Below are 13,308 nucleotides of genomic sequence, written 5' to 3' on the forward strand. Positions count from 1 at the left end.
TTGCCGGCGACACTGTCGCTTTGAAGAATGGGAATCGGCAGCGCATTGAATGGCACTGAAAAGACAAGTCCATGGGGCGCCCCAATTATCGCAAAGGCTTACGTCATAGGTTGATATCATCGGTACGACGATATCACGGGAAATCCGAAGTGTCAGATGTCAAAATCATTTTTTGTCGCTCCTCTCTAAAAAACGTGGGGACTATCTGTATACGATAAAATCGGAAGGTCCAATTTCTCATCATTAAAGCACTCAGAAGATCACCTCGAAGGCTCGAGGCCGCAGACGGGTATCTCTCATCGAGGGTCAACAACGCTCGACCCCAGGGTAGTAATGACCATGGTAATGGGGGATACGGGAGTTCCCAAGACATGCAGCTAGGACTGACACAGCTTAGCGGGCTATTTTGAACCCAAACCGGGGCGTCAGTCAGCCGTCCCAACCCCATATCTATGTAATTAATGTATTTTGTACTATGCGTGGATTTCCCTCCTATATAAAGGGAGTCCTTCTCATTTTGTAAGATTTGTTGCTTCAGTTACTCCACAAGAATATACAAAGAACATTCTCTCTGCTTTCTAACATACTTTCTTGTAATTATTGCTTTCATTTATTATCTTCATACTTGTTCATCACTTATTGCTTATCATAGTCCATACAGTGCCTTTATTAATTTCGACATAACTGTTAGTCGTACCCCGATCGCCCCCGATAGCTCATTATCGAGCCACTGAATCGACCCCGAGGCCCCCATATCGACAAGCTCGAGGCCTCGATTGTCGGCTCTCGGTTTGATTACCACCTCATTTTTAGCTCTTACTTCGTCTCTAAATTTCATACACATAGCATCATCTACTTAACGACTAGCATAAAAATAGATCACATATTTTTAGAGTCCCATCAACAAATTTAATTGTTATTATCATTTTCACGGTAAACAGGGATGGATCCAGATACACATGCAAGCATGTCCAATTCAACGTGCTACCAGCTTGGCATGGTCACAGGCTCAATATCATAATCTGCCCGGTGTGGTAATAGGTATAACAGTGCAATTCGCCCGGCATGGTCACAAGCGTAACAACATAATCTGCCCGGAGTGGTCACATGCATCCAATCCAAATCATAACATGCAGAAGCAAATATACAAGAATACATGTATATGATGGATGAATAACATATCTCATACTCCTGCAATGGTATATATGACATGCAAACGTGTAGGCGTGTGCAATGTGCTATCACATCTCAAATTTGCAATTTCATCACAAAAATAGTATTTATCAAGTTCATTAAAGGAATTCGCTGGTATGTAACCTCAAACATAGATCATATAGTTCACAACAAGGTTACAAATATGAGAAACATCATAGATTAAAGCTTAACAGTCAATTCTAGGCATATCATTGCGTAAGCACTAACTGAGCATGAATGAATACCCTGTTGCTAGCACATGGGCTCAAACCCCACAAATATGCACGCCCATAGCACATACCTATCACGAACAATTCATGCAACTAGTGCCTCAACATAGTGTAGATACGATACTTACCTTAAGAAAGACAAATTACTCCTCTAACAAGCATTTCTCGCGTGCATCAACCTCTGGACGACCCGAATCTAGCCCAAATCACCTCAATACAATCAATAGTTGCTATAAGAATTGATTTCAAATGAGAAGGCTAAGATCTTTAACCAAAATCAAAAAGTTAACCCAAAACGTCAACCCCAGGCTTGAAACTCGAGACCCAACGAATTTCACAAATTTTGAACACCCATTCAGTTACGAGTCCAACCATACCAAAATCATCTAATTCCGACCTTAAATCGACCTTCAAATCCCCATTTTATACTTTAGGGAAGTTTTTACTAAAATCCCTGATTTCTCCAGTTCCAGTTACCAATTAAATGATAAAAACAAAGATGGAATCATGAATAATGGACAAATTCGAACAAAAAACACTTGCCCCAATCCAAATCGTGAGAATCCCCTCAAAATCTCCCAAATCCTAGCTCCACAATGAAAAATATGTTAAGATAAACCAAACCCTCAAAATAGTGTACTATATAATTTGCCCAGGTACTGTTCATCACGAACGCGGGGCCCTCATCACGTTCGCAAAGACCAAAAATGATCTGCACAGGAAAAGGCCTTCGATTCGCATCCTTCACTTTGCGAAGGCGATGAAGCAAACGACCAAGTCTTCGCTAATGCGGCCTGGACCTTGAGGACGCTTAGGCTAAATCCCTCCCAACATCTAGCTGCTTTGTGAACGCAAAATCTCCATCGTGAATGCTAAGAAAGGCGATTTCCCAGACTCATAACCCTTCGCGTATGCGAACACCTTGTCACAAATGCGAAGAAGGAAACCAGGACTGCGGTATCAACATTCCAAAAACAAGGTGGAATGGTCCGTAGCCCATCCGAATCACACCCGAGGCTCATGGGACCCCATCCAAACATACAAAAGAGTCCTAAAGCATAATATGAACATGCTTGAAGCCTCATATCACATCAAACAATACGAAAACCACAGATCGCACATCGATTCAAGCCTAATGAACTTATGAACTTCCAACTTCTAAAACTAATGCCTAATCATATCAAACCAATTCTAATTGAGCTCAAATGTTGCACACAAGTCATAAATGACACAATGGACCTACTCAAACTCTCAGAATCAAAATCTGATCGGATATCGATAAATTCAACTCTCGGTTAAACCTCTCAACCTTCCAAACCTTCAACTTTCCTACTTTCGCTAAAAAGCCTCAAACCAACCTACGGACCTCCAAATCCATATCCGAACATGCGTCTAAATCCAGTATCACCATACAAAGCTATCGGAACCATCAAAACTCCACTACAGAGTAATCTATACAAAAGTTAAACTTCCATCAACTCTTCTAACCTTGGGACTAAGTGTCCCAATTCACTCCGAATCATCCACGAAACCAAACCAACCTCCCCAAAATTCATATAACCATAAATAAACATAGAAGAAGCAATAAATAGGGGAACGGGTCTACAATACACAAAATGACTGGTCGGGTCGTTACATATAATGAAATAGAAAGAGCCCTGCTGCCTTTAATACTAAACCAAGCATAGGAAATTCTGTCGCTCCACATGCAATATCAGTCGCCCCACCCCAGCCAATGCACTCGGTGGTTCAACTAACGCAATTGTAATGAAATGTGTACCACCTTCTATCCTCATACGCGTCGCTCACTGATTGGCCGCGCTAGGAGCCAAACCTTCCAAGCTTTATTTTATGTGTGGGGTGTAATATCTCCCTCTTTCGGAACATTCATCCTTGAATGTTGAATCATAGTCACTTCATGTGAATTTCCTTAATCATATAGGGTTGTGCCCGCCAGAGTGGTCTAATTATTTCCTCCCGTTGTATGGAATAAATGGGGGTACCTGGTTTTCATGTCTTCTTCAGCTTCCCAGGTTTTTTCTTCTGCATTATTTTTCTTCCAAACTACTTTAATTGAAGCTACCTCTTTGGTTCGTAGCTTACGCACCTAGTGTTCTAGGATAGCTAGCGGAACTTCTTCGTAAGATAGGTCTTCCATAACTTGATACCTTCAATAATGGTAATACGAGATGGATCATTCAAGCATTTCGGAGCACCGACATGTGGAATACTAGGTGTACTGCTTCAAATTTCGAGGGCAGTTCATGCTTATAAGCTACTTGACCGACTTTTTGAATAATTCCATATGGTCCGATATACCAAGGACTGAGTTTTTCTTTCTTCCCGAATCTCATCACGCCATTCATAGGCGGCACCTTCAAGAACATCCAGTGTCCCACAACAGACTCTAAATCTCGTCGTCGGTTATCTGAGTAATACTTTTTCCTACTCTGAGCGGTCACTAAAGGGCCTCGAATTATTTTTATCTTGTCAACAACCTGATGCACGAACTCAGGACCCAATAACTTTATTTCATCAACTTCGAACCAGCCAATAGGAGATATGCACTTTTATCCGTATAGAGCCTCATTCAGTGCCATCTGAATGTTAGCATGGTATTTGTTGTTGTAAGCAAATTCGATGAGTGATAGGTGATCCTCCCAGTTTCCTCTAATGTCCGAAACACAGGCGCGTAGCATGTCCTCAAGCATTTGAATAGTGCGTTCAGCCTGACCATCCATTTATGGATGAAAAGCTATGGTAAGGTTATTCCACGTACCCAATCCCTTTTAAAATGATCTCCAAAAGTTGGACGTAAACTGGGCAAGTCTGTCCGATATAATGGAAATCAGAACCCGATGGAGTCGAACTATATTCTTTACGTACAACTTAACATAATCTTCAGCCGAGAAGGTGGTCTTAACCGGTAAAATCCCGAATCGAGGATGTTTTGACTCTGTTTTACAATCTGCGAAATACAGAAATCCGGGTAAGGAGTTCTATTAACCCGAGAAGGTGTTAGGCCTTCCCGGGTTCCGTGGTTTTAGCACGGTCGCTCAACTATTATAAATTGGCCTAATTATCTAATTAATTACTTATTTTATACATATTGTGTATTTTTAGCTTTTCAACCGCTTTTAATTATTTATGGAGTTATTTTTAAAACAAGTTACGATTGTCGTACACTTGTTTGTTTTTGTACATGTTGCGAATCGTGTCACGGGAACCGTACCCACAACCTACAACACGTGTATTTTATTGAGAAGCTATGGTCGAGTCACGTGAAATGTGCACCCGAATTGGGGATTATGTATCATGACTATACCACGGGAACCATACCCATTGTCACGATGATATTTACGTGCCTAAAAGCCTGTCTGCTAACGTATGGTCGGTCTAAACATGCTACTAATGAATAATAATAAAGGGAGAATAAATAAATAAATGAAACTCAAAGAAATTCATTACGCTGGCTCACTCAATTTGAAAGAACATATGTCTGCTTGAACTCAACCATGTGAATATTCCTCCAATGCCTATGACTTGAAACTAATAGAGAATTTTGAAGTGCTAGTTAAACTCCACCTTCAAAAAAATAGTGACTTGCTGAATTTCATCATACTCAAGAAATTTTTTTGTAGGATTAAATAAAATACTTTATACTCGTTTCGTACTGATAATAGATGAAGAAAACAAGCAATACTATTTAATTTTAAGAGCACACCTCAAATAGTGAAACAGATTCATCGTAACGGTGCTATCGCAACATGAAATCAGATCAAATTTACACTCATTTGAATACTAGCAAATTCTAATAGCAGATTTTGAAGAAGAAACCGACAACCACAATTATAAAAAAATACTAAACGATAAGAAATCAACAAACACGCAAATTACATGAAAAAATAGAAAAGGAATAAGGGAAAGAACCTGTAAAGCAGATTTCTTTAGTATATGAAAAATAAAGTTTGTGAAACAGCTTCACCAAAATAAAGATCCGAACGAAGAAAATACCAGGGAGGCAAATCACAAACCGCGAAGAAAACTCGGGTTGGAATCCGCTTGACACGACGGAACCGCAACCGTCACCCCAAATCAACTAAACTCCATCTCCTTTGAAAAACAGAAATCCAAAATTCGAAAGGAGCAAAGCCTTTGTTTTTTTGTATTTTTCTAATATTTTTACCAAACTAAAAATCTAAAAATTGAAAATGAAAAGAGTGTCTTCAAATTTAAAAATGAGCAGCACCTTTATGAGACGCCAATTTTATCTCTCAAAAAAATGTGCAAGAAACAAAGTTCTCTGAAATTTCAATTCCTTCGCCTCTCCGGTGAGGCTGCCATCTTTTTCTCTTTGTATGAGGTAACGAGATGGTGAGAGAGCCCGATTTTTGTTTTTGAGTCGGGGTTTTCGGCTGATTTCTTGGTGGCGTGCTCTTAGCTTAGAAATTAAAGGCAATGGCTGCTAGGTCTTTTTATCCAAAAATCAGAGGGGGGCTTGCCGCTGCTCTAGGTTCTTAGGGTTTGTTTGATGGCTGCTTCTTTGTGTGTGTTCAGCAGCAGGGGTCCTTGATTGGCTTCATGTGGGTCCAGAAGCTAGCTTAGGTTCTAGGCGTGTTAGGTTGAGGAAGATGATGGTCCTAGGGTTTTTTTGGGGTTCAAGATGATGAGAAACGGCTGGGAGCTAATTAAGGGTGATTAGGGTTAGGTCTTTTTATTTTTCTTATGTGATCTAAAAAGGGTTTTTGGGTATAGGATTAGCTGGGCTTGGGGTTAATGGCCGAGGCGATACGAAAATAGGCCTAAAAATGGGTTGCTTTAGCCCAAATTTGACTCTTTCTCCTTGAACAAGACTAAAATACTACCCCATTTACTAATTAATCCTACTTAAGTAAAATAACTATTAAAATAAAATTAACCGCTAAAACAAGCCTATTTTTGATATTTTTCAAATATCATACTAAAAGATAAAAATGGAATTAGATTAAAATCATTGCAAAATTAAAATAATATTCCTACAAAACTACTAATATTCCTTAAAAAAAAGTGAAATTATTTTTGTATTTTTTAATTTCATGAAAGGTAGGTAAACTAAAAGTAACAACATAAAATATCAATTACCTAAATAAAAGAAAATATATTTTTGTAATTTTTATTTTTGAGATAAAATAAAGTAAAAGAGTCAAAATTAATTAAAGTAGCGATATTAGACCTAAACTAAATATTTAACACTAAAATGTGTAAATCTCGGGAAGTATCAAAATTACATGTATACAATGTGGACTTCATGAACGCGAAGACCATTGGGCGTGAGTGCTTGACTGGAATATACCAACAAATTACAACATGCAAGATATGATAGAAAAGATAGCCATCATTGCAGCAGAATGCAACTTTTTTCTATAAACAATTATAGGAATTCCTGAAAGTACTCAAAATAATAAAATGAAACAAAAATAACAGTTGCATTCACGGGTAGTCATAATTTGATACTAAAGAATTGCAACCTCAATGTTCGAGTTACTTCATCAATCAGTCCATGTTTCTTCGTGAACTCTGCAGGTGCTTCACCAACGTGAAGAACACCTAACGCCTAGTTATTTAAAGAGTTGAAAGTCGGGAGTTTGTCATTTTTCACCATTTTTGAAAGCTAGATCTCAGACAAGAGATGATTTTTGATTTTCATTCCAACTTCATGTGTTAGTGCTTTTTAACTAGTTTTAATGTATTTCTATGATCACTCGTTGATTTTTAACCATAATCTATGAAGATCATGATAGAAATTAGGGGTTTTAGGTAGAGTTTAGGAATTTTATAAAATTTCAATTTAGACCTCAAATTGAGGTCGAAATTCAAAACAAATCACATAATCGGGCTTGGAGATGAATGGTAAATGATTTTTTGTCCGAAACTCGAATTTTGCCCAAGCTGACCTGTGGTTGGCTTTTGTTGACTTTTTCCAATTTAGTTAAAGATTGAATCTTTTTCACTCGTGGGTAGTTTCTAAAGCTTATTTTTAATTGATTGAACTATATTTGGCTAGATTTGATTTTTTTGGAGGCTTGTTCTAAAGGAAAATCCATCGTTGATCATCGATTTGGTTGAGGGAAGAGATAAGTGTTGTGGTTAACCTGGACTTGAGGGAATTAGGACTTGATTGGTCTATTTGTGACTTCATTTATATGTGAGGATGGCATATATGCAAGGTGACGAGTGTATATACGTAGTATTAGCATGTGGGTTGGGATATTCTTTTATTGTCAATTATTTCAGTCCTTCATTTAATCCACGAAAATATTTGTTAAATGCTTTGGGGAGAAAGGATAAAGAGAGCGGTGTACGACTAACCTAATACCAAGTGGGGAGCCTTGACTAAGGGAAGGGCTCAGGAGTTGGGGGAAGCTGTTCATTATGGGGACCTAAAGGAATAATGAGGACACAAGTAGTATGTAGACCACAACAACGAACTTTATTAGAGAAGCATCTAGGGAGGTGTTAGGGGTCTTGAAGGAGTACTCAGGAGGCCATAAAGGGGACAAGTGGTGGAATGGTGAGGTCCAAGGTAAAATGGAAGCTAAGAAATTGGCATATTTGAAGCTAGTCGGGAGCACGGACAAGGAGGAGCGGGGAACGTAAAGGGAGTGTTATAAGAAGGCAAGGAGAGAGGCGAACTTGTGGTCATGACAGCTTAGACTGCATCTTTTGAATGATTGTATGAGGATCTTAGGGGTAAAGGAGGGGATAAGAAGCTGGACAAGTTAGCCAAGATTAGGGAGAGCAAGGATAGGGACCTGCATCGAGTGAGGTTCATCAAAGATGAAGATGGTAAGGTATTGGTGGAAGAGGCGTGTATCAGGGTAGATGGCAGAAATACTTCCATATACTCTTGAACGAGGAAGGGGGATAGGAACATTATGCTGGATGAGTAGGAGAACTCAAAGAGTCGGAGAGATTTTGGGTTTTGTAGGCATATTAAGTGTGAGGAGGTTTATGTGGCAATATGGAAGATGAGCTGGGGTAAGGCGACTGGGCCTGACGAGATCTCGGTGAAATTTTAAAAAGAATCGGGTATGGTAACAAAGGTGATATCCATAACTGCAACAATTATAGGGGTATGAAGCCGTTGATTCACAGTAGGAAGGTTTGGGAGAGGGTAGTGGAGAAGCGAGTGAGGATAAATGTATCTATCTCTGAGAACCAGTTTGGATTTATGCCGGGATGGTCAACTACAGAAGCCATTCACCTTGTGAGACGATTGGTGGAGCAATATAGGGAGAGGAAAAAGGACTTGTACATGGTGTTCATTGACCTTGAGAGAGCTTATAACAAAATCCCGAGGGAGATGCTATTGAGATGTTTTGAGGCTAGCGGAGTACCGGTAGCGTACATTAGGGTGACTAAGGACATGTACGAAGGTGCTAAGACTCAGTTGAGGACTGCGGGGGAGACTCGAAACATTTCCCTATGGAGATGGGGTTGCATCAGGCATCGGCCCTAAGACCGTTTTTGTTTTCCTTAGCATTGGATGTGCTGACACGACACATACAAGGGTGGGTGCGATGGTGTATGTTATTTGCAGATGACATAGTACTGATTGGTGAGACGCGAGAGGGTGTTAATGCTAGGCTGAAAGCTTGGAGACAGTCGCTGAAGTCCAAAGGTTTCAAGTTGAGTAGGTCAAAAACTGAATACTTGGAGTGCAAGTTCAGTGATGAGAGGCATGAAGAAGAAGTAGAAGTGAAGATTTATACTCAAGTCATTCCCAAAATAGATAGTTTTAAGTACCTTGGGTCTATAATCCAAGGCAACAGGGAGATTGACGAGGATGTCACTCATGGTATTGGTTTAGGGTGGATGAGATGGAGGTTAGCTTCGGGGTTTTATGCAATAAGATTGTGCCGCCTAAACTTAAGGGAAAATTCTACAGGGTGGTGGTCATACTGGCTATGTTGTATGGAGTTAAGTGTTGGCCCGTCAAAAAGTCCCATGTCCAGAAGATAAAAGTAGCTGAAATAAGGATGTTGAGATGGATGTATGGACATACCAGGAAAGACAAGATTAGGAATGTTGTTATTAGAGACATGGTGAGAGTGGAATCCATGGAAGACATGTTTGGGGAATCGAGGATGCGATTGTTTGGGCATGTGAAGAGGAGAGACATAGTTGCCCTGGTCAAGAGGTGTGAGAGGTTGACCATGGCGGGCTTGAGGAAGGGCACGGGTAGGCAAAAGAAGTATTGGGGAGAGGTGATTAGGCAGGATATGTCGGTGCTTCACCTAACCAAGGATATGACTAGCGATAGGAAGGTGTGGAGGTCGAGGATTGAGGTGGTGGGTTGACCGGTAGTTGCAAGTTTCTCCTAGGCTTGCTAGTAGTACTAGTAATATTCTTGTATTCCTTTATTCAGGGTTCTTTATTACTTGTTATGCCACATGCTTTCATTACCTTATTATATTACTGATGTTATTGCTTGTTGCTTTATTTTTATCGTTCCTTAAGCGGGGGGTCTATTGGAAACAACCTCCCTGCCTTTATAGGGTTGGGGTAAGGTTGCGTACACATTACCCTCCCCAGACACCACATATGGGATTAAGCTGGGTTTATTATTGTTGTTGTTGTTGTTGTTGTTGTTGTTGTTGTTGTTATTTGTTAAATGCTTTAATTGTTACTTGCCTTACTTGATAAATTTATGTCTTTATCCGATACATGCCTTTACTTGCCAAATATTTCCATGTATCCGTGTCGTTATTTATTGATTGTCTTTACTTGCTTTATGACTTTGTGTGTTATTAGATAGCCACTATTATCTGTTTTATGTCTTTACTTATATAATTCTCTTATTGTGTTTTATTTTGAGCACGTTATAGCTGATTGTAGTTTGTATATTTATTTTACATTTTATGGGATCGGGTTGTACGTTACAATGGAAATTAGTATTATTCTGTGGGATTGGGTCGCACACCGCAATGGATATTGGTGAAATATTATTTTTCATCAGGTTGCGCCGCAACAATATTTGTGTATATATTTGTGGATCAGGTTTCACGCTGCAACTGAGAACACATGTTATTTGTTTATATATATATATATATATATATATATATATATATATATATATATATATATATATATATATATATATATATATATATATATNATTAGTAACAAATTCCATAACTTATGCCATTTAGGCATATTATCAAACACCTTGTAGGTATAAATCTTTTCATCTCATAACCAAAGTATTAGTTCATCCATCTAACACCATTAACTAACAATTTATTCCACCATCATTCCTAACCAATTTATAACTTCCAACAACATATGTATGATCACCCATTCATACCCAACCAACAATTTATATCAATAAACATCCTTTCAATCTCTACAATAATTATGTATTTATATTGGGAACTTATGGCTTCCCATCACTACACCAAGAGTTCCAACACTTAATTCATACTCATAATCCTATAATATATCCATATATGTAAGTCTAAGGGTAAAAGATTACCTCTTGTAGGCCAAATCATGAAAGACAACTTTTGGGATGTTCTTGAGATTTTGAAGAAATCCTATGAAATCCAATCAAAACCCTGTTTTAACTAGTGATTGATAGGTGAAATCACCATGAAAACACACTTAAAAACTCACCTTAGGTGTGTGATTGGATACCTTGGTCAGATTGGGGATGGAGAGGATGCCCTACGCTTGAGAAATGACTTAAATCCTCTCATTTCCCGTCCTTAGGTGTATTTAGAGGTCTGCTACTAGCGCGCCTGCGCTAAGGAGGCAGAATACTTCCCAATATGCGCGGCCGCGCTTCGACACCTGCCCAATAAAATGGTTGTAACATTCTGTATACACCTCCAAATGGCAAACGGTTTGGTGCGTTGGAAACTAGACTCAAAGAGCTTTAATTTGATAGGTTGTGCTTCCCACAACTCCTTATATACACAAAGATATGCGCGTCCAAAGTGAGGTCTTGTGCATATTCATTTGAAATCTTAGCCTATTATGAAATCTTCCAACTTGGCTTAGACTTAGGCTTCCCATTGGACCTCACGTCACTTATTACATGACTCATACATTTATTCACCACATCCATTTCATTTGAATTATATTAAAAGCACATAAAATATTACAATTAGTCTACCTGGCACCCCGAAATCCTATATCGCCTAGAATTTTTTTTTTTCGGGGCCTTACATTCTCCCCCGCTTAGGATCATTCGTCCTCGAATGAGAGGTAGAGCCTGACCCAAACACCCAACATAACATATTTCTTTTCTATCCTACCTCGAGTCCCTTAATTTATACTAACTCCCAAAATTTTTAGAAATTTCGCCAGAGTTCCCTTTGTAATTAGGCCTATCTACCTGTTAGAGAGCTCCCGAAACATATTTTCAAGTACCATTACACAGTTTCTGTTATCCCTACAACTGGTATACAATTCATTACCTCAACAACTTGTACATATTCATACACTTTAAACAACTTACACGTAGTTCATTCTCTTTACACCACAAATTGCACATGGTTCAACCAATGTCATTTACTTGGACACAACTGGGTCACTTCAATGAGCCCCATACAATTCAATCACTTTAACATGCCAAAAATGCTTTAATTAATCATTACCAATCTACACTATCATTAATCTTTTACCTACCACATAAGTTTCTCAAAATTTTCATTTACTTCAAGGGTTGTACATTACCCAAATAGCAACATTTGCAATTTGGCACACATAGGGAAGTTACAACAATAAGGCAATTTGGAAAAATGGGGTGCCTTTGCACAAATCTGAACACTACCTCAAATTGCTTAAAGATAACCGTTCGCACGATCACTACTAGACTTGTTCAAACAGATGGGGATATTTTTCTTTCATTTCATTTTCCGCTTCCCACGTGGCTTCCTCGACTCGTTGCCTTCGCCATAATACTTTAACTGAAGTGACTTCCTTGTTTCTCAATTTACGAACTTGCCTATCAAGAATAGCAACCGAAATTTCTTCATACGATAACTCTTCATTAACCTCGATAGTCTCAACTGGCATGATGGTGGATGGATCTCCAACCACTTTCTTTAACATAGACATATGAAAATACAAATTTATGAGGAACAACAATGGGGAAACATCATACTCCTAGTGCGACCTAATGGGAAATGCGCTTACGTACCCTTCATTATCAATTCACATAACATCTACATTGGAAATTTTTTGAGAATAACCAGTTCACCCTCCTGAATTCTAAATCTCTACTCGAACACCCATGCTAAACCTTGATGACCTTCGATGATTACTTAAGATGTGCTATCATAAACTGGCCATAAAACTACCTATCGAATATATGCGATCACACGGGGATGATCCCCATTTGACATGTTTGGACCTTCAATACCTAATAAATTTAATGCAATGAGGAACACAGTGTTCGAGATTGTGTTGGAGTTATCCAGGAATTCATTAATGCGCTGAGTAGAGTACTTTCTGAGGTTATATGCTAAGGGACATGAAAGTTACAACTAACAATGCTGACATGGTTAATTACTGTGACCACGTCAATTATTACACAAATGAGGCATAGGGGTAAGTAGTACATTGGAAATAGGAATCATCAAGGAGGAATATTAAAGTACATGACCCAGTCGTTTCCTAGAGTGAAGGGAAAACCAGTTCATACTCTGGTACCTTGAATGCAAGATGGGATTCAAAATACATGAAGTGGAATTACACTCCTGACGTTAGCTGACACAAGGAATCTATGCCATAAGACCATGAGGATGAAAATGAAGTTAAAACACTTATGAGATTATCATAACTCAAACAGCTTAACCCTCCCTGACAATTGACCCTATATGAGAGAACTAAAGGTACG

The 13,308-nt window shown here is 38.8% G+C and overlaps 1 protein-coding gene across 1 annotated transcript in view; it reads left to right on the top strand.

Moving 5' to 3' along the window:
* Positions 1-8,538: 8,538 nt before the first annotated feature.
* The window catches only part of LOC109239866, a 14,469-nt gene continuing 9,699 nt past the window's right edge, over positions 8,539-13,308 (top strand). The window contains exons 1-3 of the mRNA XM_019406459.1: positions 8,539-8,839; positions 8,944-9,289; positions 9,352-9,730. Of these exons, the coding sequence (XP_019262004.1) occupies positions 8,539-8,839; positions 8,944-9,289; positions 9,352-9,730 (1,026 nt within the window). The remainder of the gene's footprint in view (positions 8,840-8,943; positions 9,290-9,351; positions 9,731-13,308) is intronic.

The sequence above is a fragment of the Nicotiana attenuata genome, unplaced genomic scaffold (assembly GCF_001879085.1).
Source record: "Nicotiana attenuata strain UT unplaced genomic scaffold, NIATTr2, whole genome shotgun sequence".
NCBI lineage: Eukaryota > Viridiplantae > Streptophyta > Magnoliopsida > Solanales > Solanaceae > Nicotiana > Nicotiana attenuata.